Here is a 22,159-nt window from a genome sequence, read left to right as displayed (position 1 = left end):
TCAGACACCTCCAAAACCTGATCGTCCACAATTCTGAGGAACTGGAGTTTAACAATTCAAACTGAAGCCTGATTTCATTCTAATAAACAATATTTTATTTTTCCAGTTTTTATGTACATTTAACTAATCTACGATGTAAACACGAATCATATTCATTCGAAAATGAATTTCGAGAGTTGCGCGAAACAAATAATTTAATTCATCGACAATCTATCGTAAGTTCTATCAGTGAAACTGCGGGCGCTTGTAAAAATAGTTCATAGATCACTACGCACTCCGAATCCTGGTCCGGTCGGTGGTTCGGTTAGACTGGTTAATCCCGCCAGTGGTTCGGAAGCGAATCGACCATTTCTAAAATAGAGAATTCAGAACTCAGTATTACACATAAAAAACAACATGTTAATGAATGATAACTGTTTCTCTCAAGATGAGATTTAGATTAATCTTGAATCAGTTAGATAAGTGTAAGGTGTAATCATGTCAGTAACATGGTACTCACCTCGGTCCCGCTTTAGGAACTCGACCTGCTTTCAAATCATTCAAGATTTCCTCCATATCCTTAACTGTCAGATCCTCCTAAAATAACAATTCATAACTGTATGATTGAGTCAGGAAGTGGGGAACCGTCATCAGGAGTCAACTGGAACTGGAGCTGAGGTCAACCGTGGAAGTGGATCAGGGTTCAACTGAGGAACTGGATCAGGGTCATCCGTGGAAGTGGATCGAGGTCAACTGTGGAACTGGATCCTTTTGAACAAGTCCAGTCAAATATCATCCACAATAATGGAAGCAAAATCCTTTAAGGAATAGAGTAGGGTTAGGTAAGGAGTCGACAGAGAGGCGCGGTGGCCGAGTGGTTTAAGCCGCCAGTCACTGGTCTCGTCAATCCAGGGTTTATGGGTTCAAACCCTGGTGGCGACAGAGTTTCTTGGTCGAAGGTTCTTCTCTGGTTTCTCCCCAATTGGGAAAAAGAAACATCGAACCTGCTTATAATGCCCTGTGTGGCGCTTAGCGGGTTGAGGGTGTTAAAAAAAAAAAGTCAACAGAGCTGAACCAGTCTACACTGAGTCAAATGATAAGGACAATCATAAGAAAAGATTGTTATACAGCGATCACTTACATAATAGTTATCATTGATCTGCACCATAGGAGCGTTGACACAAGCACCTAAACATTCCACTTCTGATAGAGTAAACATTTTATCTTCAGTTGTATGACCGGGTTTTATTCCTGAAAAATAACACAAGGTATCTCATCAGGTACTTCACTTAATCAAACACAGTCAACTGAAAATCTGCCACTGTTTCTGCCACCATCCTTATTTCCTGTCAGGGATGAGGATGGTGGAGAGTTAGACATTGTTATAATTGACAAAATGATATTTCTATTCAAAAGATGTTTGACTATTAAACAGATGGATATATTATCTATCCCTTTACCTAAATTCTTCTCGATGGCTTCAAGAATCGGGGCACATCCGACCCCACCGAGCATACAAGGGGTCGTTGTACAGATCTGAACGTGATATTTGCCCACCGGTTCTCTAAAATTGTTAATAATAATAGTAATAGTTAATTCAGCCTAAAATCCATTTAAAATTTGCTCATTGGCATCATATAGGCTTTAAAAAATAGAACACAGAAAACTAAGAAGAGTTTAATTAAAAACTTTGATCAAATTGATTTCGAGCTTAGTTTTAAAAACAGCGATTGACTGACTAGAATTGATTACTTATTGGTAACATGTTCCACATGTTGAGTATCAACGAGATCTAAATTACCGGTATTTGTAAATACGAACCTGTTAAACATCGTGTAAAATGTTGCCACTTCATAAACTCTCATTTTCGGCATATTTAACATGTCCGCGACGGCGTGCATGGCTGAGATCGGCAACCAGCCTACAAATATAAACAACCAGCAGATATAAACAACTAAATTTAGCAAATATAATCAACCAGCTAACAACCAGTAGATATAAACAACCAACAAATATCTATAACCATTGTTTCACTGATGGCATAGTTTGAAATAATTTTTACCGACTTTTATAGAAATAGGTTGAGATTGACATCAAGCCTTTTGGCGGTCACTCCCATCGTGATCAAGATGGCCAGAATAAAGTCAGTAAAAATAATCTTATCCATCAATTCTCAGGATGGATCAATCTACATAAAACTATGGCATAGTTTGTACGCCAACCTGAGACATGTCAACATCAGGGGACAGATTTATAAACTTTGAAGGTCAAACACATAAATTATCATTTACTCACCATCGTTTTGTCTCTGAGCTAAATCCAAAAGTGGGATACAAGCCGCCGCTTTGTGATTGGCTGGATAATTACTGATTATAGTTTCACATCTCTGAAATAAAACAAATCATCAGCGTATGTTTAAACGAACTCGGGCCGCTGGCTCATGTCGTGTAGTGCTGCTTTTTCAGCGAATACCTTCAAGTTTTCGTCATTGAATTTAAACGGAGTATCAGCGCTGTTATCATTAGTATCCCGGTGCTGAAAATAAATAAATAGACTGAAGTAAAACCCGACAATTAAAGTTAAAGTAAATATAGGATTTTGACATCGCAGCTCAAAATGCTTGAGCCACTTGTTTTGAAGATTGTTTTTGAAAATGGCTCATCTATAATTTGTAGTAGTCTTTCATGCATGGAAGCCAAATATATAGATGTCATTATCAGAATCAATAACTATGAAATGAAAATGATCACCACCAGAAGGTAAGAGAGGTAAGCTTACCACAAACAGTTTATCGCTAGCTTTCACTGATGTTCTATGCAGTAAACGAACTTGATTCAGCTGTAATTCAATTGGAAATAGGGTCCAGATAGAATATACGTGATAATTTTCTAGGGAACAACGGCTTTGGGAACAACGATTAGGTACAAATCGTATTCATGGAATGTGTAACAAAAATTGCCAGTTTCGGCCTCTTTTGGTTATCCTGAAAACATGGGGACGATTGAGAGATTATGAAAATGAGCTAAATTCTGCATATGCCCCGCAGGGCACCCATTGCATGAGACTACGCAGAAGGCCAAGGCAAATGATGCATCATCCCTCCTCCTCGCTCGCCCTAGCCTTTTGTGGGGGCGCAATCAATGGATCCAGCAGCCAGCAAATTTAAAATCTCAGACAATGACGCCCAGACATATATCCATAATTGTTGCAATAGATTTGTAAACAAGGCTAAGCAGTTAACGTGCGTTACATAAAATGCAATAAATTTAATTTGAATTCGGGAGCACTTCGACGCGAACTCCATCATCACAAGTGAATAATGACTTTGGATCAATGAATAATTAGATGAACTTACACTTGATGATACACATTTTCGAGCTAACGAAGCCAACATCTTCTAACGCGTCTTATTTTCACGGAATTTGACAAGAAAAGTACTTTTTTGCAGAAATAATTTTTGATGGTTTAGCGTAAAACGTGGAACCGGACTGCAGTAGTTTTGAATTGAATTGAATTTGTGAATAATTCCTAAAATCAGTTCGAATCCTGAAAATACTGAGATATAGTTCAAAATGGCGGACCTCACGTCGCTTCAAAACTGGTAAATATTTCGCGTATTTTCGATAATTTGTGGCTAGTTCTGAAATGATTTCGATGCTGTTTCTTAATTTTATGCTAAAACATTAATTGATTCATTAAGTGGCGATAATTTTTGTCGGTAAGATTCACGTAGAGAGCGTCTAGAAGCAATTAAAAACACCGTTGCCACGGACGCTTTCTTCGGTTTCATTCGATTCTTCCAATCAATGAAAAAATGTTTAATCACACAATATCCGTGATGAAGCAATAACTGTTAAGTCTCACAATTGTTAAAAGTCTAAAAACTTCTTTCAAAATTCTAAACTCTTAGAAAAATTTCGAGTGGTTCCGACACCCTTCCTCAGTCTTAAGATATCTGTCTGTTGACATTTTAAACTGAATAATAATAGTGAAGAAGTGGAGAAACTACCAAAATATTTCTTATATTTCTAGTAAAATTTTTATAGTCTTGCAACAATTTTAGGATTTTACGTTTCATCAAAATGTTTGAAGCAACGTCCAATTTTTCATTTCAGTTTTTCAACAATGATCAATTTAAAAACGTCCTAATTTCTAGCTGCGATAGACGGAGGGACCGGCATCGAAAATATTTAGTATCATGTCAAAATCGGCACCGAATCTCGCGTTGGCGCGAAAACATTACGCGGCGGGAGCTCGTAAAATCGATCGCCCGTTTAACGTGCGAATAAAACTATTCACCGATGAAATCTTCCACATTAAAGAAGTAACCGGCGATCTGAAAATCCGACGATTGAAAAGTTTGATCGAATTCGCCGCCGGAATTCCGTATCATTTACAAAAACTGCATTATTTAGATGAAGGTAATGTAGAAATTTTGTCAAATAATTTATAGTTTATGTAGAGAGAATCCCACAATTATAACGAAAAAGTCCAAAAATGTAAATTCGAGATAGTAGTTTATTTGAAATAAACTACATTTTCGTACTTTTCCTTGTCATTGTGGGATTCTCTCTACATCGCGTCAACACGGATATAGTGTTCTATCAATCGTGAATTTATAGTTTGATCCATAGAATTTATAAATGATTAATTCAAGATTTGAATCCTCATTAGTTCAGTTACCGGCCAACTAACTTATTCATCCTCTACCCATAGTGCCTCCTAAATCACCCTATGACATCATCATTAAAATGGCCTCTAGATCTATAGACTCTTTCAGAAAATGGCTCCTGAACTAGTAAGCCTATAGACCTAGGTGATTAAGGACGGAGCTAACTATTGTGGAAGCATTTATCTAAACTCGATTCATCTCTTAATTTGAGACACTTTTAAGCTGGAATTTTTTAAGGGGATGGTTGAAATTATTTCGATTTTAGCTGATTTATTGGATCACATGGATCTGAAACAGAATGATATAGTACCTGGTGCGATATTACACCTAGAGGTCTGGTCGATGTGGCGCAATCTCGTCGAAGCTGTTGCTATTGGTGATAGTGATTGGGTACGTTATCATTAATAGAAATAAATTATTTGAATCAAATCATAGGTTATGAGGTGCCGTAATTTCTGAAGAGATAGCTACTACCATAATCCCCCTACGACATCATAAAATACTATATTGAGCCTTTCTGAAGACTAAACACATCATGCTTTTATCCTTGAGTGCTGGATATAATTTGAAAATTCCACCCTAGTGTGTTGTATAACAGGCATAGTGCTACAATGTGTCTACACCGCAGTGCGGTGTATCGTTAGTTACTTATATTTAACCATCGCTGTCATCTTTCAATATAAATATAAAATGATTACTAATTACATCAATACACCGCAGTGCGGTGTACTAGCAATGTCAATCACCAGTTTATACACCGCACTGCGGTGTAGATGCACTGCAAGGGTTAAAATGTCGGTTGTTGAAAAATTGAAAAGAAAAAAAGTTACCTAATTGATGTTTGAATTTAGATTTGAATTCTATTTTGTTTTGTATGAATAGTTGTTTAAACTGGGTGTCACTAAAGATACGGATTATAAAACGCCGACGTTGGATTATATGAGTCAGCGATCGCGCGACGCGTGGTTAGCCGAAAGAGCGTTCATCGCGTTATTCATGGCGTCTCATCGCGGGAATATGAAAATGGTCAGCAAACTCGTTATCGCCGGTAAACGCTTTTATCCTGCCACCTTTTTAATGCGATTTTGAATCTATGGATCCAGTTTGAATCAGTTCATCTTAAGAGTCAAACTTTTAACTCAAAACTGGCATCGAGTTCATTTCCGATCATTTGACCCTAGAATTACTAAATTGTTGGTTAAGTTAAGTAGGCACTGTGACACAGTTTCACAGATATCATTTGAGATTTGACTTGAGGGTCAATGAGCTAATTTTAACTAGGCCTATTTACATTCAATGGAACTGGGTCCAGAAATAACACTTTTACAAATACAGTTTTAATAATCACTGTATCAGTCAGTTATCACTACGGGTTAACTTCAACTGACTTTTAAGCACAAAATGGATCCAGGGTATTCCTTTCATTTCGATAATTTTGATCCTTGAACTTGAACCGTCTTGAAAAATTATTTCAGGTGTGAATTTGGATGCAAAAACTCCACTCGGTCGGACGGCGTTACACGTAGCGGCGTCGCAAGGTCACGGCAAAGTCATCACTTATTTACTAGAAAAAGGTAGGAATCTGCAGAATGGAAATTCCCGCTTTCTGGATTGATGAGAAAGTTTAAAGCTTAAATCAATTAAGTTTGAATTATTGTCCTCATTGACAATGTGAAGTAATCCCTGCCTGATTTCTATCTAATATCTACCACTGTTTTGCAGATGCAATCAAAAACAAATTTGACATTTCTGACCCCTGTTTTCTATGTGAATTCCGCTGTTTTTCAGGCGCAAACATAAATGAAGTCGACAATGACGGGAACACCGCGTTGAATATCGCCGGTAAATACGGTCATAAAGGCTGCGAACGACATTTATTTCTATTTCAATGGCAAAAACGCGCGTCGAATTTAACGCCCGAGTTTCTAAACCCGCCGCTGTTGGCGCATCAGTACTTCGATTCGTCGACGCCCGTCTGGCTTCAAGGACCACAAGCGCAGGTTTACTATTCGCACATTCTACCGCCGTCCGAATTCGAAAGCGGCGCCCTGAACGCGCCGCGTAAACCCGGCTATCAACGCGGCCCGCGCCCGAGTTCGGCGCCGATCGAACGCAAAAAGGACAAACGCGAAAATGCGAAGAAAACGGTCGATTTCAACGTGCAAGTTCAAATAGGTCGCGAGACGATGTTACACGCGTTGAAAGAAGTTCGTCTGCAAGAGCTCGAAGCAAATCAACATAAAAATTATTTGAAGTCGTTGCTTGCGAAGTCACCTCCGAGTAAGTCTAATATTTGTTGATTGGTTCACAATATTTTTATTTGATGTCAGGGTTAGATCGAGACTTGGAATGAGCACGGACTGGGCTAATTTTGATCCAAAAACCTAGTAAACAGTTTATTAAGAGCAATCATTTCTGGGTTTTTTTTACTCATCTCTTAGAATAATGGTAAGTTTACACTTTGGCAAGGGGTGCCAGAACTTTTTTGCAAGATGAACTAAAACTCTAGAAATATTTGTCTATGATCCCAAGTCCTTGAACCGTTATTTCTTGCTAGAATATTCTTCATTCTGATTATTTCAAGCTGTACAGTCAGGGGTTAAGATTTATGATCATTCTTACAACCAATCAAACTAGGAAAGTCTAAGCTGATTTTGGTTCTTCTATTGCCAATCTTACTAAATGACTGATTCTGGTCCTATAACCAAACAACTGGGATAATCTAAGCTGATTTTGGTTCTATACCCAATCTGATAACATAAAACCAGTCTAAGCTCATTTTGGTTCATTTGTTAAATTTTCAACATAACTACCAGTCTTAATATAAAAAACCATTCGGAAATAAGCTATAATGGTGTGACTGGTTGACAGACACTGAAGTCATATATTATAGGGATGTTTCTTGATGTTGTAGAAAAACGAAGTGGATCGAGAGTGAATATCGACGACGACGAAACGCTCGGTTCAGGAGATGGCGAGGGCGTCGGAGGTGGCGTCGACGGCGTGACCGGTAGGACGCTAGCGGGTTTAGAACCGTTACCCGTCGATATCGAGGATCTCTCGGAGAAAGCCGAGGAGGTTCTTTCTCAGTTGAACGACGGATCCGCTAAAAGCAATCGTCTCAGGAGATTTGTTTTTGATGAGTAAGTGATGAAATGTTGTGGTTTCATTTTACTAAATCTACAAAATTTAATCTCATAAATTTTTAAATGTGGGAATTTTATCTATCTTCAGTTGAAACAAATTAAAGCGTTTTATTTGACTTCGTACGTTTATATTTAAGTCCACAATCATGAAGCGAAGAAGTTGAAATATCTAAATGTCGAAATTTATTTTTGAAAATCAGAATTTTTGGTTATCCACTTAAAACTATTATCATCATTCCTTGATAATCAGACGAAAGTTAGTATTTAGTATGTCATGCTGTTGTTTGTTTCAGGGTTTACGGGTTTCAGAGGAAGAACCCGCCGAAGACGTATCGAGAATGGCTGACAGTAAAACGACGCGAGGAGAAACAACGAATGATGCAGGAAAAAGCGATTTTAGAAGAGAAATGTAAAATCAACGAAGAAAGGTTTGTATTTCGGTTTTGAAACGGTTCTCTGAGTGGGTTTGGGAAAACTGAATCGGGAACCTCCAATGTTACTGTGGCAATGGAGGATTCCAATTATGGCAAGCAAGGATCCACCTGGTGTTGCTATAGTAATTAGCTATAGTAGTTACTAGGTATTCTGCGTTCAATTACTCCACTTAAAATCAAACAAGCTTTTCTATGAAATAAATCAATCATCGATGAAAACTTTACCAATTACCGCGTAAAAAATGAATTTATTGTATATTATTTGGAGGATCCTGTGATAATGTTTTGTTTCAATAGCCTAAAGATTCAGTTTAAAGCTTGACGCCAGACAGAGTGCTCATCACGCCATCTGGTGTTGTTGTTGCCCATAGGATCATGCTGTGTGTGAAGGCTATTCATGATGGACAACGTGCAGAACTTTCATCTTCAGTTTTTGTAAATTCTCCAAAAAAACACTGTAGAATTAATCGGAAATTTTCAGGAAAAAGGTTGAAAAAACCGAAGAAGCAGCTGTCGATAGAGAGCAGTAAGTTGAATATAGGTGGCGCTGCTTTGATAGGCTTTAAATAATCGTAGCTTTTATTCGCTGTTAAGTGTTTCATGTACTGTAGATTCAGTTTGTAGAATTTGCGTGAGATAATCAGATGCTTAAAATTCAGAAGGGAGACTTTAACTACAGCATGTCTCAATTGAAAGTATTTCAGTTTAGGAGTATCAATTCCAGATTTCATACTATCTAATGGACGCTATTATCAGGTTTACAGATTATACTATTCCAGAATAGGTAGAGTGTGTATTCTGGTAAAAACGGACGCGTCAGAATTCCAGAAACAGTAGAAACCAATTAAAACTGCCTAAATTGGGCCTCAATCTTACATTGGCATGGCAACAGGCTGCACGTCTATTTTTGACATTTATTGTCACTTCTCATCTTCACGAAGTATGATTCAGGTTTTTCCTTAGTTAGGAAATGCTCTACAAGAAGATCAGACTAATACGCATACTCTACCATGAACCCGCCCTATTTCATCGATAATAGCCAATAAATGTACGTTGAATGTTTCTTATTTTTACCCAAAGTGTCATTGGTCTCCAATTTTGTTTTTCTTTTTCATTTCAGTATCAAAAAATACATGAAGAGAATTCTTGATGTATTTTAGATAATATGATGTAAATTTTATTCAACGGAGATGGATCTACAATATGTACCGAGGCCACTCACAGCTCAAGCAGGCTATAACATTCTTGTTCATATTAATCCCTCATCGTTGATTTTTCAGTGGATTTTCTATTTGTTGTGTATGAATTTTTAAATATCGTGCTTTCAAACGGAAGTGTTTGAAATTCAATGTAAATTTCGAGTTTGTTTCTTTCTGCTCAGTTGCACTTTCCTTATAGCATTTTAGCACAGCGATAGAAAATTCAATTTCTATATTCTTTGGACCATGTCCAGGTTTTGTGAAGAAAGGGTACATAAAATGCTCGATCCGGTTTTATAGACTGGTATTACCTTCAACCCAGGGGCTAACTCAATTCATTTTCAATTAAGTTAGCCCCCGGGTTAAAGGTAATACCAGTCTATAAAACTGGTTTTATAATCTTATGAAATACTTGTCTGGTATACCGGTATGTATATGAATTGATCGGTCGTGGTTGGTGTCACTTTCAGAGAAGTAGTTGAAAAACCCGAAGAACCAACTGCAGAGAATGAGCCGCCGCCGCCGCCACCGTAAGTTGTATAGGTGGCGCTGCTTATAGGCAAAACATTATTGATGAATATATATAGCTGCTTTTATTCGCTCTAGATGTTACACTCCTTTTGCAGTGGGCACTGGTATCTCATCCTAGCCTCAGCTGATTGTACCAAAGTTTTAGGCACACAAGAGCCTATGACATGTAGTCTACTAATTCTGCCTTGAAGAGCCAATGGTGCTATGAATGTAACCCAAATGCTGGAAACTTCTCATCATATCGGTTATGCATTACCAATTAACTACAGCTGACTGCTTTTGTCAGTCCTAAACTAACTGAATTTGGCATAGGAAAGACTTGCGACCTAACAAAGATAGATATTAAGATTCAGGACCATTTATGGAAATTGACTGAGCAACTTTAGAACCAGGAACACTACTAGTATCTAGTGGCTGATCCTTCTTAATCTTATTCGCTGTTTGATATCTGCACTCTGACAATTGAAATGACACAGTTCTTCCTGATTGGCCAGCAATAGGAATTGGTCAGTATTTGGACGAACGCTGATTCTGTAATAGCTCTTTTGCCAACCAGATCACTTGTAGTAGTGACTGGAAAGAAACACATTGGCAGTGAACATGTTGAGTCCATTTATTGGTTCTGAATCTTGAAACCAGTCTAAATATGTAAGGTTGACCAGGGAGCCTTAAGTGTCTACAAGCTGCCGGCTTGTGTAGAATGAGAAGTCAGAATTTATTCATCTCTGCGATTGATTATTTTTTAGAAAACGCGTTGAGTTGGCGAAGAAAAATTCCTACGAATCATGGATGAATCAACAACAAGAGAAAGAATCATCGTCGAAGGTCGCCGTGACACGATTCAAGGACGGCGGAGGTACGTCTGCCGGTGACCAACCGGATGACGAACAGGACGTGAAATCGAGAATCAGAACGCTACTGAAAACACACGCCGATAAACAGAAAACTCCCTACGAGGAATGGCTGATGAAAAAAGAACTCGATCAATTAGATCGAATTCGACAAGGAAAGAAAGATATTTACACATTCTAGAATTCATAGAGTTCTGATCAGAATTTGTCCAGCCGACAGTTGTGCGGGTTTAATTTGACTGTGGATCCAGTTCCATGGTTGTGTGGGTGTAACTGAACTCAGTTCCACAGTTGTGTAGGCTTATTTTAACTCTGAACCAGTTCTATAGTTCTGTGGGTTCAGAAGATCACAGTTCCACAAATTGATGAAACTCCTGGAGTCGCCCCTAGTTTACCAGTTACTTCATCATAGATAACTATGGAATGGATCGTCTGCATTCTGCCGTTGTTATGGTGAAAAACGATACACGATATGTTGAAATATCACATGCATAATGTAAGTGTTGATAATTATTCCGTCCATGATGTTTCTGCGTAGAAACAACGTAGATATAAATATGTATATTGAAGGCTTTTACAGTGAATGAAGGGTTTGAATAGTGGTCGCTTTGACTCACTAGCAATATATTCTTAAATCAAAAATCTATTTATTTACTTTACTCTAGTTGTTGTCACTATTATTTTTGTGATGGTTGCGGGTTAATATTGAAACGGATACTGCTTAAAGATAGTATGATAATTTACGATGATAGTTATTATTTTTATACGATTAAATGTTTTATTCTGATTTATTTAAGTTATAGGGAATAGATATATATGTTTAGTCAATAGAGATTTGTTCCAGTTCGTTTAAGCTTTTACTATATATGGACAGTAGACCCAGTATCCAATTGACGGGGAAATTTGACACTGGAATTGAGTAAAAGGTTTGGACATTTTGTCACGTACCTGGAACTTTTGACTGTTTTCAGCTAGAGTAGTATGGTTTAAGGTGTACATTTTTCTATTCACAATATTATAGAACAAATGTGATATTTATACTACAACGAAATAGTAGAATAAAAAATATTTCAAATATATGTTTACATGCATTTCATTTCCAATTATTTGTTGGATGATTTAGGTATAAGTTTCAATTTTTGTTTAGCTACTCTTGACTTGCACCATAGAGGTTGTTACAAGCAGGTTCAATGTTTCTTTTATCCCAATGGAGGAAGAGTGGCCAGAGAAGAAAACTTATAAACCACTTGAGACTTTCACTAGCACATCTCTAGAGACAAATGATCCATAGAGACTCACTGATCCATCCCAGAGACTCGCTGATCCATCCCAGAGACTCGCTGATTCATCCCAGAGAGTTGATGATCCATCCTCAAGTGACTCTCAACCCATCCAAGACTCGCTTCTTCTATCTCAGAACCTCACTAACTGAGACTCGCCTCACCTTACTCACCGACCGAAGCCACAGACTTGTGTAGACCCAATTCCTCAATTCTAACACAGACTGATTCATCAAACCTCAATCCTCCATTTTCCTTCACTGAATTATCAATATTCAAAGACCAGCCACAAAAACAAGCCTCAAATTATCATTCATCATTGCATCATTTTATTAAATCTGTATTTGCAGTTATATTTACAAAGTGCACAAATGTGTCGTATACGAAGTTTTTAAACGGCGACAAAATATAAAATATTTTCACTGCAGAGAATAAAATTCCCCCGGTAAAAAAATCCAGAGCGTTTCTGAAACTGTCGTCTCCGAAACTGAGTCAAGAAAGCGGTGCATAATTGTATGTAGAGCAGTAATTGATAATTCTGGGGCTACAGTTGCTCAAAAGTTAGTAAATGGTTGATAAATACCATAGCAAAGCCCGACGCACACGGCCCCGGAAAAAATGTTATTTCCTCGTGAAAAACGTTTTCGATGTGTTTTGTTTTGCCGTCTTGGTTTGAAGTCAAAACACAAAAAATGCCGAACAGAAAAACGTTTTTTTTTTCACGAAACAAGCACCGGCTTGTCATTATGTCAACTATCCACTGGTTATCTTCAACTTTTGAGCAACTGCGGACCCTGGTTTGAAGATTGGTCGCTTTGAAGTGTATATCGTAGACGTAAATATTTGTATAATTCAATAGTGAATATAAAAATTTGAATAGTTATTTTTTGTAAGTTTTATGTCGTGTATATTTACAATAAATCATGCGGCGATAAATATATATTTAAAATAGCAATACATATTTCGTATTTACAAATGGCAAACATTTCTTCTGTGGACAGAATCGATTTTAGATTTTAATCACAGTATAAACGTCGGAGCATGGTTTTTATATTCTACATCACACTGCCCTCAAGTCGGATCTTATGGGAAAAAAATCCGACTTGAGAGTGATATCTGAGTTGAATAGGACAGAAGACTTCGCTCAAGTCGGATCTTTTGAGAGCGATATCCAAGTAGGAAATATATTCGATTTGAATGGTTATCTGCGTTAGGAATTCGATTTTTCATAAATAGAATCAATTTCAAATATACAAGCACAAAATATAGCTGGATTTTAATTTAACGATTACAGGTTTTTTTTCAAATACAACTACCAAGAATACGCTAAACAAGTACATTTAGCAGAATCTTAGAAATACACAGATTTTTATATAAAATCTTCTGCAAGAAAAAATCAGCTGATCCCAACTTTTCCAACTGACGCAATTACTGACTTGTTCATTTTCAACCAGTGCCATATCTTAAATCATAGTTGTGGAACTGGCGTGCAACCAGAGGTTTACTTTAAAGGCTTAAAAAACTTCAAAGCTTAAATCTACTTTCATGAATTAAACACACAACGAACCAGAGCAAAGGTAAACAAACAACAACGCAATTCAAAAGAAGTTTTCACTCGAGGCAAACGGGAGGATTTATTGTACTATGTGCATGAAACCTGCGCCCCTTGCGCCGGGAAATTAAATACCGGAGTCTGACTGTACTGCATAGGGCTTAACCCTTTCAGTGCTGACTAATTAATACCCTTTAGTGCCGGAGATTATTTGAAAATTCTAAAAAATTCCACCCTAGTGTGTTGAATAACAGGAATAGCACTATAGTGCATCTACACTGCGGCGCGGTGTATCGTTAGTTACTAATATTTCACTATGTTTGACAGGTGCTGCCATTTTTCATAATTACTAATTACATCAATACACTGCAGTGCGGTGAACTAGCAAAATCTATCACTGATTTATACACTGCACTGCGGTGTAGACGCGCTGAAAGGGTTAAACCCTTTATTTGCTGGGTTACCAGGATTCAGGGACTTCGCAAGTTAAACGCATATCCAACGTTTCATTATCTATGAACGTGCCTATTGTACAGTCGTATGTGCGAACACATACATATAAATTTCTTTCCGATAGTAGTCAGATTGGATTACTATAATTGAACGACGACCACCGGAGCTCCTCGCTCGAGGGTAAAGCGCCGTGGAATTTGATTAACAATCAGTTAGTCATCAGAAATACCAGCTCCGTGTAAGAGAAATACAATACACCATACATAACAATAACATAGCCGTAGACAATGAGCTTATTACAATCAAACTACGAACAGGGGGTCACCTAGTTTCAGGACCCCCTTCAGGGGCTTGTCAAATTAGTTTGTTTGATTTAGATATAAATCCTCGGAAACCATAGACTTTAGAAAATACATTCTCTATATCACGGTCCCTAAAAATCAATTATTCATCGATATATAACAAGTTTTCAAGGATTTTGAAAGGAGAAAATTTCAAGGAAGCATTTGCATCACTTTCAAATCCCAATTACTGTAGACTCCTCCTAAATCGGTACCGTTTATCTCGGTAAACCATTAAATCTGTGGTTTTGTAAGCAAATTTTTATCCTCGACACTAACTAAACTTGGTTTCTAATTCATTGACCACCTAATTACAAATATCATTGCGATGACTGATTAGAGAAACAAGGTATCATTTTATCTTAGCCTAATCACTGTGCCTTTTAACTCGGTTATCATATGTACGATATCGAATACACCTAATCTAGAATAATAAATTACTGGATGGAATGAGCTGAGCTTATCAAATATATACACAATTAAACTCTCCTTCCGTCTGTCAATATGGGCAGACGTGCGTGCAGGCGGGCGGAGTCATCTCAACAACTCTCATTCTCACTACAGTATCATCATCGTTTTCATCTATTTGTTAAAATCATTTCATACAATATTCAAATACATGTCGGTATACACTATATAAACATACATCGAAAAGCAGAACCAGCAGCCTTTCGGTGATTTTAATAATACTGCAATACATCGTATATTCTCTAAGTACTACTTTATACGAAAGGCAGGTCTAGATCTGGCGTCGTTTCGAAAATATAGCTATTTACACTCGTGAAATTTTACGGGAATTGCCTACCATGAATCATTTTTGAATTTTACGGGAATTGCCTACCATGAATCATTTTTGAATTTTGCGGGAATTGCCTACCGTATATCATTTTGCTCAAATCAATATTGTAAGTATCTTAACCTGCAGCCTGAAACCACCCTCCCCAGACATTCATTCAACTGTAGATGATCAGTTGAAAGTGTGCTGATAAAATGTCTGATGTCTGGTGTTTGTTCATTTTCAATCAAAAATGTCTCAGGTTTGGTGAAGTCTTGAACACTCGTGAAATGTAGACGATGATATTGGAAGAATTGTGATAAAGTATCAAATGTCTAAGAGGATGCTTGCCCACTGCCCAGCCACTTGCCCAGAGGCAAGCATATCTGAAATTTCACTTGCCCCCTCAAAATTCAACTTGCCCTACACAGGCACTCCGATTGACTTTCAGACATGAAAATGTTTTATAACAGCCAGGCTGACGAGTAATGATGATAACCTACTTGTCCAAATGAGAATATACTTGTCCCGGGCAATCGGACAGGACCTAAGATCACAAACTGAGTGTAAGTAGTAAGTCTTGTTCTGAGCGTCTCTGACAACCTTATTGCTGAACATTTTTTCAGAAAATATAAAAATCGATTTTCTGAATAAAACATCATCGAAATATCATCATATGATCAAATGCGATTCATAGATGAGATGAGATTATTAGATATAAATTAAGGAATGCTAATGAATAATCAATTAATATGATGATAATAATTAACTATTTGATATGTTTATAATAGTGAATTCACAGTATTCTTTGTGGTAAGTTCACCCGTTTCTCAAACACAGAGAAATCAAATTTTTCAATTGATATTTGTGCGAATTTAATATTTTGGAACAACTGATTCATTGATTTTGTACATAAATTCATGACCAATGATGGTGGAATATAAACACTTATTTCGACCAATAAGAAATCTTCTTATTTGCTCATTTTGTCCATTCTGAGCACGGCAACTTATTTCAGCCAATCATAGCTCTAGATTGCTTAGAGCCATTACGAAAAGCCAATCTACTGAGCTTAATTGTTGAGCCACTTAGAACGAAGCTTAAATAGCCAATCATTGCTCTGGTCTGCTTATTTGAGCCAATCACAGTTCTGCCTCGCTAATTCGAGCCATAAGAACATAGCTAACAGCCAATCATAGCTCTAGTTTGCTCTAATCTGAGCCAATTAGACGACAGGCTGCTTCCCACAGTTTCTACTGACACAAAGTCGGCAAATAATTCATTGAAATTGAGCAATATGGCCGCCGCAACATGAATCAGCACAAATTCAATATAAATCCAACACTTGCACGAACGGAATCCATGAATAAACAATATTGGTCGAGGTTTTATAACGTCACTACCGCACTATCCTTATCACCTTCATCTTCAACATTATCATCATTCGCATCATCATTCGCTTTATCCGTCGATACGGTAACAGCAGCAACAGCAGCAGCTGTAGTATCATCTACTTCATCTTCTCCGCCATCAGTATTTTCCGCCCGCTGCTGCTGCTGCTGCGGCTGTTCTGTGTAGTCGTTTATCTCATCGCTGTCCAGCGATTGTTTCGATTGTTGCGAATTCGACGACAATTGCGAGATCGTCGATTGTCTATTTTGCGCGGCGCGACGATGCGGACCGGCGAGCGTGTTCCGTTGGTTCATCGGTTTAACGGTGATGATCAAATTCGCGCTGTTCGCGACCATCATATCGGTGACCTGATCGAGGGTTTTCCCGGCGACCTCGATACCGTTGACCTCGAGGACCTCGTCGTTGACGGCGATCAGGCCGGTGCTCTCGGCGAGTCCGCCGGGCACGAGCCGCGATATGAATATACCGGCGACCTTCTCGAGTCCGTCCTCGGTGACGCGGACGCTCGTGCCGTCGCGGATGTAGAACCCGAGCGGTTTATCGGAGCCGTTTTTCATCAGTCGCACGCGGCGACACGTCTCGGGCACGACGTCGACGTCGATGATCGCCGACACGCGACGGAAGTCCTCGGGCAGACTGATCGCGATCGGTCGCGCCGGCCGCACGTCGCCCGACGATGAGATCAACTTGCTGATTATCGGGTTGCGTTTTCGCACGTTGTAAAAGCCGTATCCGTTCAGTTCACCGTAACTTTCTCCTGAAATATAGAACAATTAGAAACGGTGAAAATCTTTCAGGGGGTAAATCCAAGAGAAGGTGCAGGGGTGCACACTACCCCTAATTTCAAGTAACCCATTTTGGGAAAATGAAAAATATCGAACCAATACCTAAAAAAGCTTTAATTCATAAGCTTGCTCTGTATTTCCAAAAAAAAAAATGTTTTCCGATGAGCTTTCTTTCGGGGTGCCCTTTTGATTATATGACGCGCCTTATTTTGGGGTGCGCCCCTCCCTGAATAAGACCCTAAATCCATCCCTTGTTTTGATGGAATGATTACAACATTCAGGTGTGGTGGATAATTGGACTCTATAATATGGTTAGGCTACTTTAATTCTTCCATTCAAATCTAAAACATTTTCACTCATAATTCTATTATTTCTCATGTCAAAACTAACAACATTCCGGATTCCGCCAATTTTTGATATTTCTAGTAACCACATTATTAATCACTGCACTTATCATAATAGGAGTAAATTGAAATGTTTGATGAAGGAGTCACTGCCACTAGTGAATGAGTGAGTGTCCTGCTGTGCAGCGGAACGCGCCCTCGCCCTCATATACCACAATGTAAAACTGAATCGGTTTCAAACAAACGTCAACACGTTGAAAATTCTTGGAATTTTAACGAGGAACAAGAATAACAATCGATCAGTGATCAGCTGTATGTACAGTGAATATATAGAGTATCCGTCTGCGAGAACATGAGTCCTGTCCATCTGTCTGTCAATGCAAACATGAGTCCTACCTGTCCATCTGTCTGTCTACCCGTATGAGCAAGAGTTCTGTCTGTCCATCTGTCTATCTACCAGTATCAGGATGAATCCTGTCCATCTGTCTGTCAATGCAAACATGAGTCCTGTCTGTCCATCTGTCTGTCTACCAGTATGAGCAAGAGTTCTGTCTGTCCATCTGTCTATCTACCAGTATGAGGATGAGTCCTGTCCATCTGTCTGTCAATGCAAACATGAGTCCTGTCTGTCCATCTGTCTGTCTACCAGTATGAGGATGAGTCCTGTCCATCTGTCTGTCAATGCAAACATGAGTCCTGTCTGTCCATCTGTCTGTCTACCAGTATGAGGATGAGTCCTGTCCATCTGTCTGTCAATGCAAACATGAGTCCTGTCTGTCCATCTGTCTGTCTACCAGTATGAGCAAGAGTTCTGTCTGTCTGTCTGCCAGTACGAGCAAGAGTTCTGTCCGTCTATTGTCCAAACGCAAGAAGAAACGTTATTTTCCCCAGCTTTACATTTCCCATATTTCAAAAACTCTCAAAGAGTTTATCTTTATCCTAAAGTAGGGAGTGACCCTGTTATTCATTTAATTCGTAGATTTTGTCTGATTTGATAGAGTTTTATAAGTAGGCTATACGTCATATGAAGTACTCAATATTAACGCACGTGGACTTCAAATAACACAATACCCTTAAGTTAAAGTTCAACTAGTTGTTTACTACTATGGACAAGCAAGAAATCTTAAAACTCTGACCAAACTATATAGGCAGCTACCAATTTTCCAGCTGATTCCTCAGCTATTTTGAGTTTTGCTACGAATCGGTTCATTTTCAATTTACCATAGACAGGGTTAGGCCTATATTAGTGCGAGATTCACTATACATAGGGTTCATAGTAGCTTGGAATAATCATTCGGTGATTACTCAAAGATAGTAGTAATGCCGAGACCAACAGATGTACTTTTCAAGCACTTGCGTAAGGCAAAAGTGACAATTCGCTTATCGTCATTAAAGACCGCGGCCCTCGTCCCAATCCACAACGCAAATTCATTGAAGCTCGAAGTATATCGTAACGTTAAACGCTGGGGTATATATCACATCGATTTCTTACATATCTTTATTTCAACGCTGAATATTAAGTAATCATTTTATAACAGAAATGAATAATTCAAATAATGACTCACAACCGTGTGAAGCAGAATCGTGTTAATTGATATTCATTGACTGAATCATTTACCGAAGACGAATAGAATATTTTTTCGCGAAATCAGCAGAACTAAAAACAACAGTTTGTTCTATTGTTGATAAGTTGATCACATGCTACTACAGTATTAGAGTAATGATAGGTAATTGACTTGTGTCACGGTGAATACAATGTAGGACATAATTGAACTGATTGCTAAATGATTACCAATCATTTGAACACATTATTATCAGTGACCGAGAGAAAGAAATAACAACACCAACTCTAAACGCTTTCACGATAGTTTCTCAAACGTTGATCAATTCTAGGGGTTTTCATCGGGTTTAAATCCGTGTGAGACTATAGCGCAGTCCCGAACTCCTGTGAGGGTAGAACATGGTAGAGTCCCAGGTGCAATGCCATCAGGTTTGAATCTCTGCCGAGGGAGGATGTGTCTACTAGGGCAGGGAGTTTGAAAACTGTGGCCGAGTCTCAAGATGTCATCAGATTCAAACCCCTGCCGAGGGAAGAAATGTCTAATAGGGCACGGGTTTGTACTGTGACAGAGTCTCAAGATGTTTGAATCTCTGCTGAGGGAGGATGTGTCTATTAGGGCAGGGGTTTGAATCTCTGCTGAGGGAGGATGTGTCTACTAGGGCAGGGGTTTGTAAACTGTGGCCGAGTCTCAAGATGTCATCAGATTCAAACCCCTGCCGAGGGAAGAAATGTCTAATAGGGCACGGGTTTGTACTGTGACAGAGTCTCAAGATGTTTGAATCTCTGCTGAGGGAGGATGTGTCTATTAGGGCAGGGGTTTGTAAACTGTGGCTGAGTCTCAAGATGTCATCAGATTCAAACCCCTGCCGAGGGAAGAAATGTCTAATAGGGCATGGGTTTGTACTGTTACAGTCTCAAGATGTCATTAAGGGGTTTGAATCTCTGCTGAGGTAGGATGTGTCTGCTAGGACAGGGATTTGTATTATGCGACAGTCTCTACAATGACATCAGGTTCAAATCCCTGCTGATGGAAGTGTCCAATAGGGTAGGAGTCCAGGGACAAAATCACTAGATGTCATCAGGTTTCGAATCCCGGCTGAGGGAGGATGTGTCTGCTAGGGCAGGCAGTGAATTTGAATTTGAATGATTTATTTACTTACGATATGTACAAGATTATAAACATAATTTCTTTGACTATAACTGCATAGATAAATAGACATATATAGGAATGACAACCCCAACCCCTAGGGGCTGAGCCTGATAGGGAGATTGCCCTAAGTGGTTTGCGTACTGTGAGAGTCTCACAATGTCATCAGGTTCAAACCCCTGCTGAGGGAGGAATGTTGCAGAGTCTGATGAAACCATCACGTTCAAATAATCCCTGATGAGGATGAACAGGATTCTGAGGCAGTCACTCACTGTCAGGTTGAAATCCCTGCGAGGGAGGATGTGTCATGTAGGGAAGTGATTCTCACAATGCCATCCAATCAGTTGAATTGTGCCCCCTGCTGGCGACCGGGCCCGTACGTAGTTCTCTTACCTTTTCGTTGTATGAATATACGCAGTAACGGCGTCGCCGTCGACAACGCCTTCGCGAAGTTATCGTCGTTATTGACGGGCAACAGATCTCCGTGAATGTCCGTGTAACACACTATAAACGGTATCTCTCGTAATCCGTGTAAATTCTCTAAAATATCGCTGAATTCCTGAAACGATTTCAACTGCTGTCGATGCGAACTGAACCGGCGAAATTCCGCGTCGAACTACAAACAGATGAAACAATCATTTTCAGTAATATAATTTCAAACGGATTAGAATCAACGCATAGAGAAGCTGCCCCAGTAAATTCTAACCCAAGCGGCCGGTATTATTGTCATTACTTAAAGGGCTTGAGTTAAGACCAGTCTAGCCAATCTTAAAACTTAGACTAATATGAACTTAGACTAATATTCTTACACAATGTCTAAACGCTTTGCCCCGCTCACCCTCTCTCTGCTGGGTGGGCCCAAACAATCATTGCATGGCCTGGCCCTACCTACCCATGCCATGGTCATAGCCTGTAAAACATTGATGGTAGGCCACGGGTTTGTATTCTAAATAGCTAATTAAGGTTATAAAGCCAACCACGATTTCATTTATTTGTCAATGATGAGTAGGCCTACCTACTACTGAATTTCCAATGAATAAATTTTGATTGATGATTTGATTGGAAACCTCGCACCTACCTTGCTTTTAATTTCTATTCTACAGTTATTATCACTGTTGATCACAGCTCGACCACTACCGCCATTTGACGAGCCGAGATTCATCTCGACACTATCAGTCGTCATTATTAATCCGAGCAGCGTTCAAAACATTTATAATCTGATTAATTCGACGAGACAAGTTTCTTCCAGCCACCTGTCAACACTACTACATAAAGTCACTGACGTCACGGTTCCCGGGGTTCGAATCCCACAATATATCAAGCGATCGATATATTTCTCAACGCATAAATATATTCGCGTAAATAGATCTAGTCACAATAAAGCTTTATCTCTTTTTTCTAACTATAACTAGATAGATTATTATATTAAACGTTTCGGAATTTAAGTTAGGCTTTATATGGTATGGGCTGCAAACCGCAGGTACGTGTTTGAGACGTAGCTCGCTAACCATGCGTTTAGAGCCACTTGATTGAGAATTGGTTATTCTAAACCACGCGGCACTACCCATTAGATACTTAGTTTAACGTTCTAAGCAATAAAAATTGAACAGAAATTCAATGGCGAAACATATACAGATGAAGCGTGCCCGCGTCAGCTATATGAGTTCTATGGTATGTATTGTCGATTCTACTCGAT

General features: G+C 38.8%; 3 protein-coding genes across 7 annotated transcripts; 1 reads left to right on the top strand and 2 right to left on the bottom strand.

Moving 5' to 3' along the window:
• Positions 1-86: 86 nt before the first annotated feature.
• On the bottom strand, positions 87-3,460 carry LOC141901497 (NADH dehydrogenase [ubiquinone] flavoprotein 2, mitochondrial-like). Its single transcript, XM_074788771.1, has 9 exons — positions 3,335-3,460; positions 2,758-2,817; positions 2,452-2,514; positions 2,275-2,365; positions 1,801-1,900; positions 1,440-1,543; positions 1,121-1,230; positions 500-576; positions 87-351 (listed from the first exon to the last, which is right to left on the bottom strand). Exons 1-9 carry the CDS (start codon positions 3,371-3,373, stop codon positions 258-260), a joined length of 738 nt encoding a protein of 245 aa, XP_074644872.1. The 5' UTR covers positions 3,374-3,460; the 3' UTR covers positions 87-257.
• Positions 3,461-3,552: 92 nt separating this feature from the next.
• On the top strand, positions 3,553-11,803 carry LOC141902690 (uncharacterized). 5 transcript variants are annotated; one of them, XM_074790520.1, is made up of 11 exons: positions 3,553-3,580; positions 4,095-4,400; positions 4,917-5,041; positions 5,534-5,699; positions 6,127-6,225; positions 6,440-6,931; positions 7,566-7,794; positions 8,091-8,225; positions 8,713-8,757; positions 9,901-9,960; positions 10,708-11,803. In XM_074790520.1, the coding sequence occupies exons 2-11, from the start codon at positions 4,178-4,180 to the stop codon at positions 10,991-10,993; spliced, it is 1,860 nt and encodes a 619-aa protein (XP_074646621.1). In that variant the 5' UTR covers positions 3,553-3,580; positions 4,095-4,177; the 3' UTR covers positions 10,994-11,803. The 5 variants fall into 5 exon arrangements, 4 of the variants coding, with proteins under 4 accessions (XP_074646621.1, XP_074646622.1, XP_074646624.1 ...); XR_012618916.1 differs by lacking the exon at positions 10,708-11,803 and having other exon boundaries at positions 8,713-9,700; positions 9,901-9,935; XM_074790521.1 differs by lacking the exon at positions 8,713-8,757.
• Positions 11,804-12,398: 595 nt separating this feature from the next.
• Positions 12,399-21,735, bottom strand: LOC141902417 (partitioning defective protein 6-like). Its single transcript, XM_074790130.1, has 3 exons — positions 21,542-21,735; positions 20,857-21,079; positions 12,399-17,383 (listed from the first exon to the last, which is right to left on the bottom strand). The coding sequence occupies exons 1-3, from the start codon at positions 21,644-21,646 to the stop codon at positions 16,602-16,604; spliced, it is 1,110 nt and encodes a 369-aa protein (XP_074646231.1). The 5' UTR covers positions 21,647-21,735; the 3' UTR covers positions 12,399-16,601.
• Positions 21,736-22,159: the final 424 nt, after the last annotated feature.

Source organism: Tubulanus polymorphus, chromosome 3 (assembly GCF_964204645.1).
Source record: "Tubulanus polymorphus chromosome 3, tnTubPoly1.2, whole genome shotgun sequence".
Taxonomy (NCBI): domain Eukaryota; kingdom Metazoa; phylum Nemertea; class Palaeonemertea; order Tubulaniformes; family Tubulanidae; genus Tubulanus; species Tubulanus polymorphus.
The sequence above is the reverse complement of the archived record's forward strand: the minus strand, read 5'-3'. Positions and strand labels throughout refer to the sequence as shown.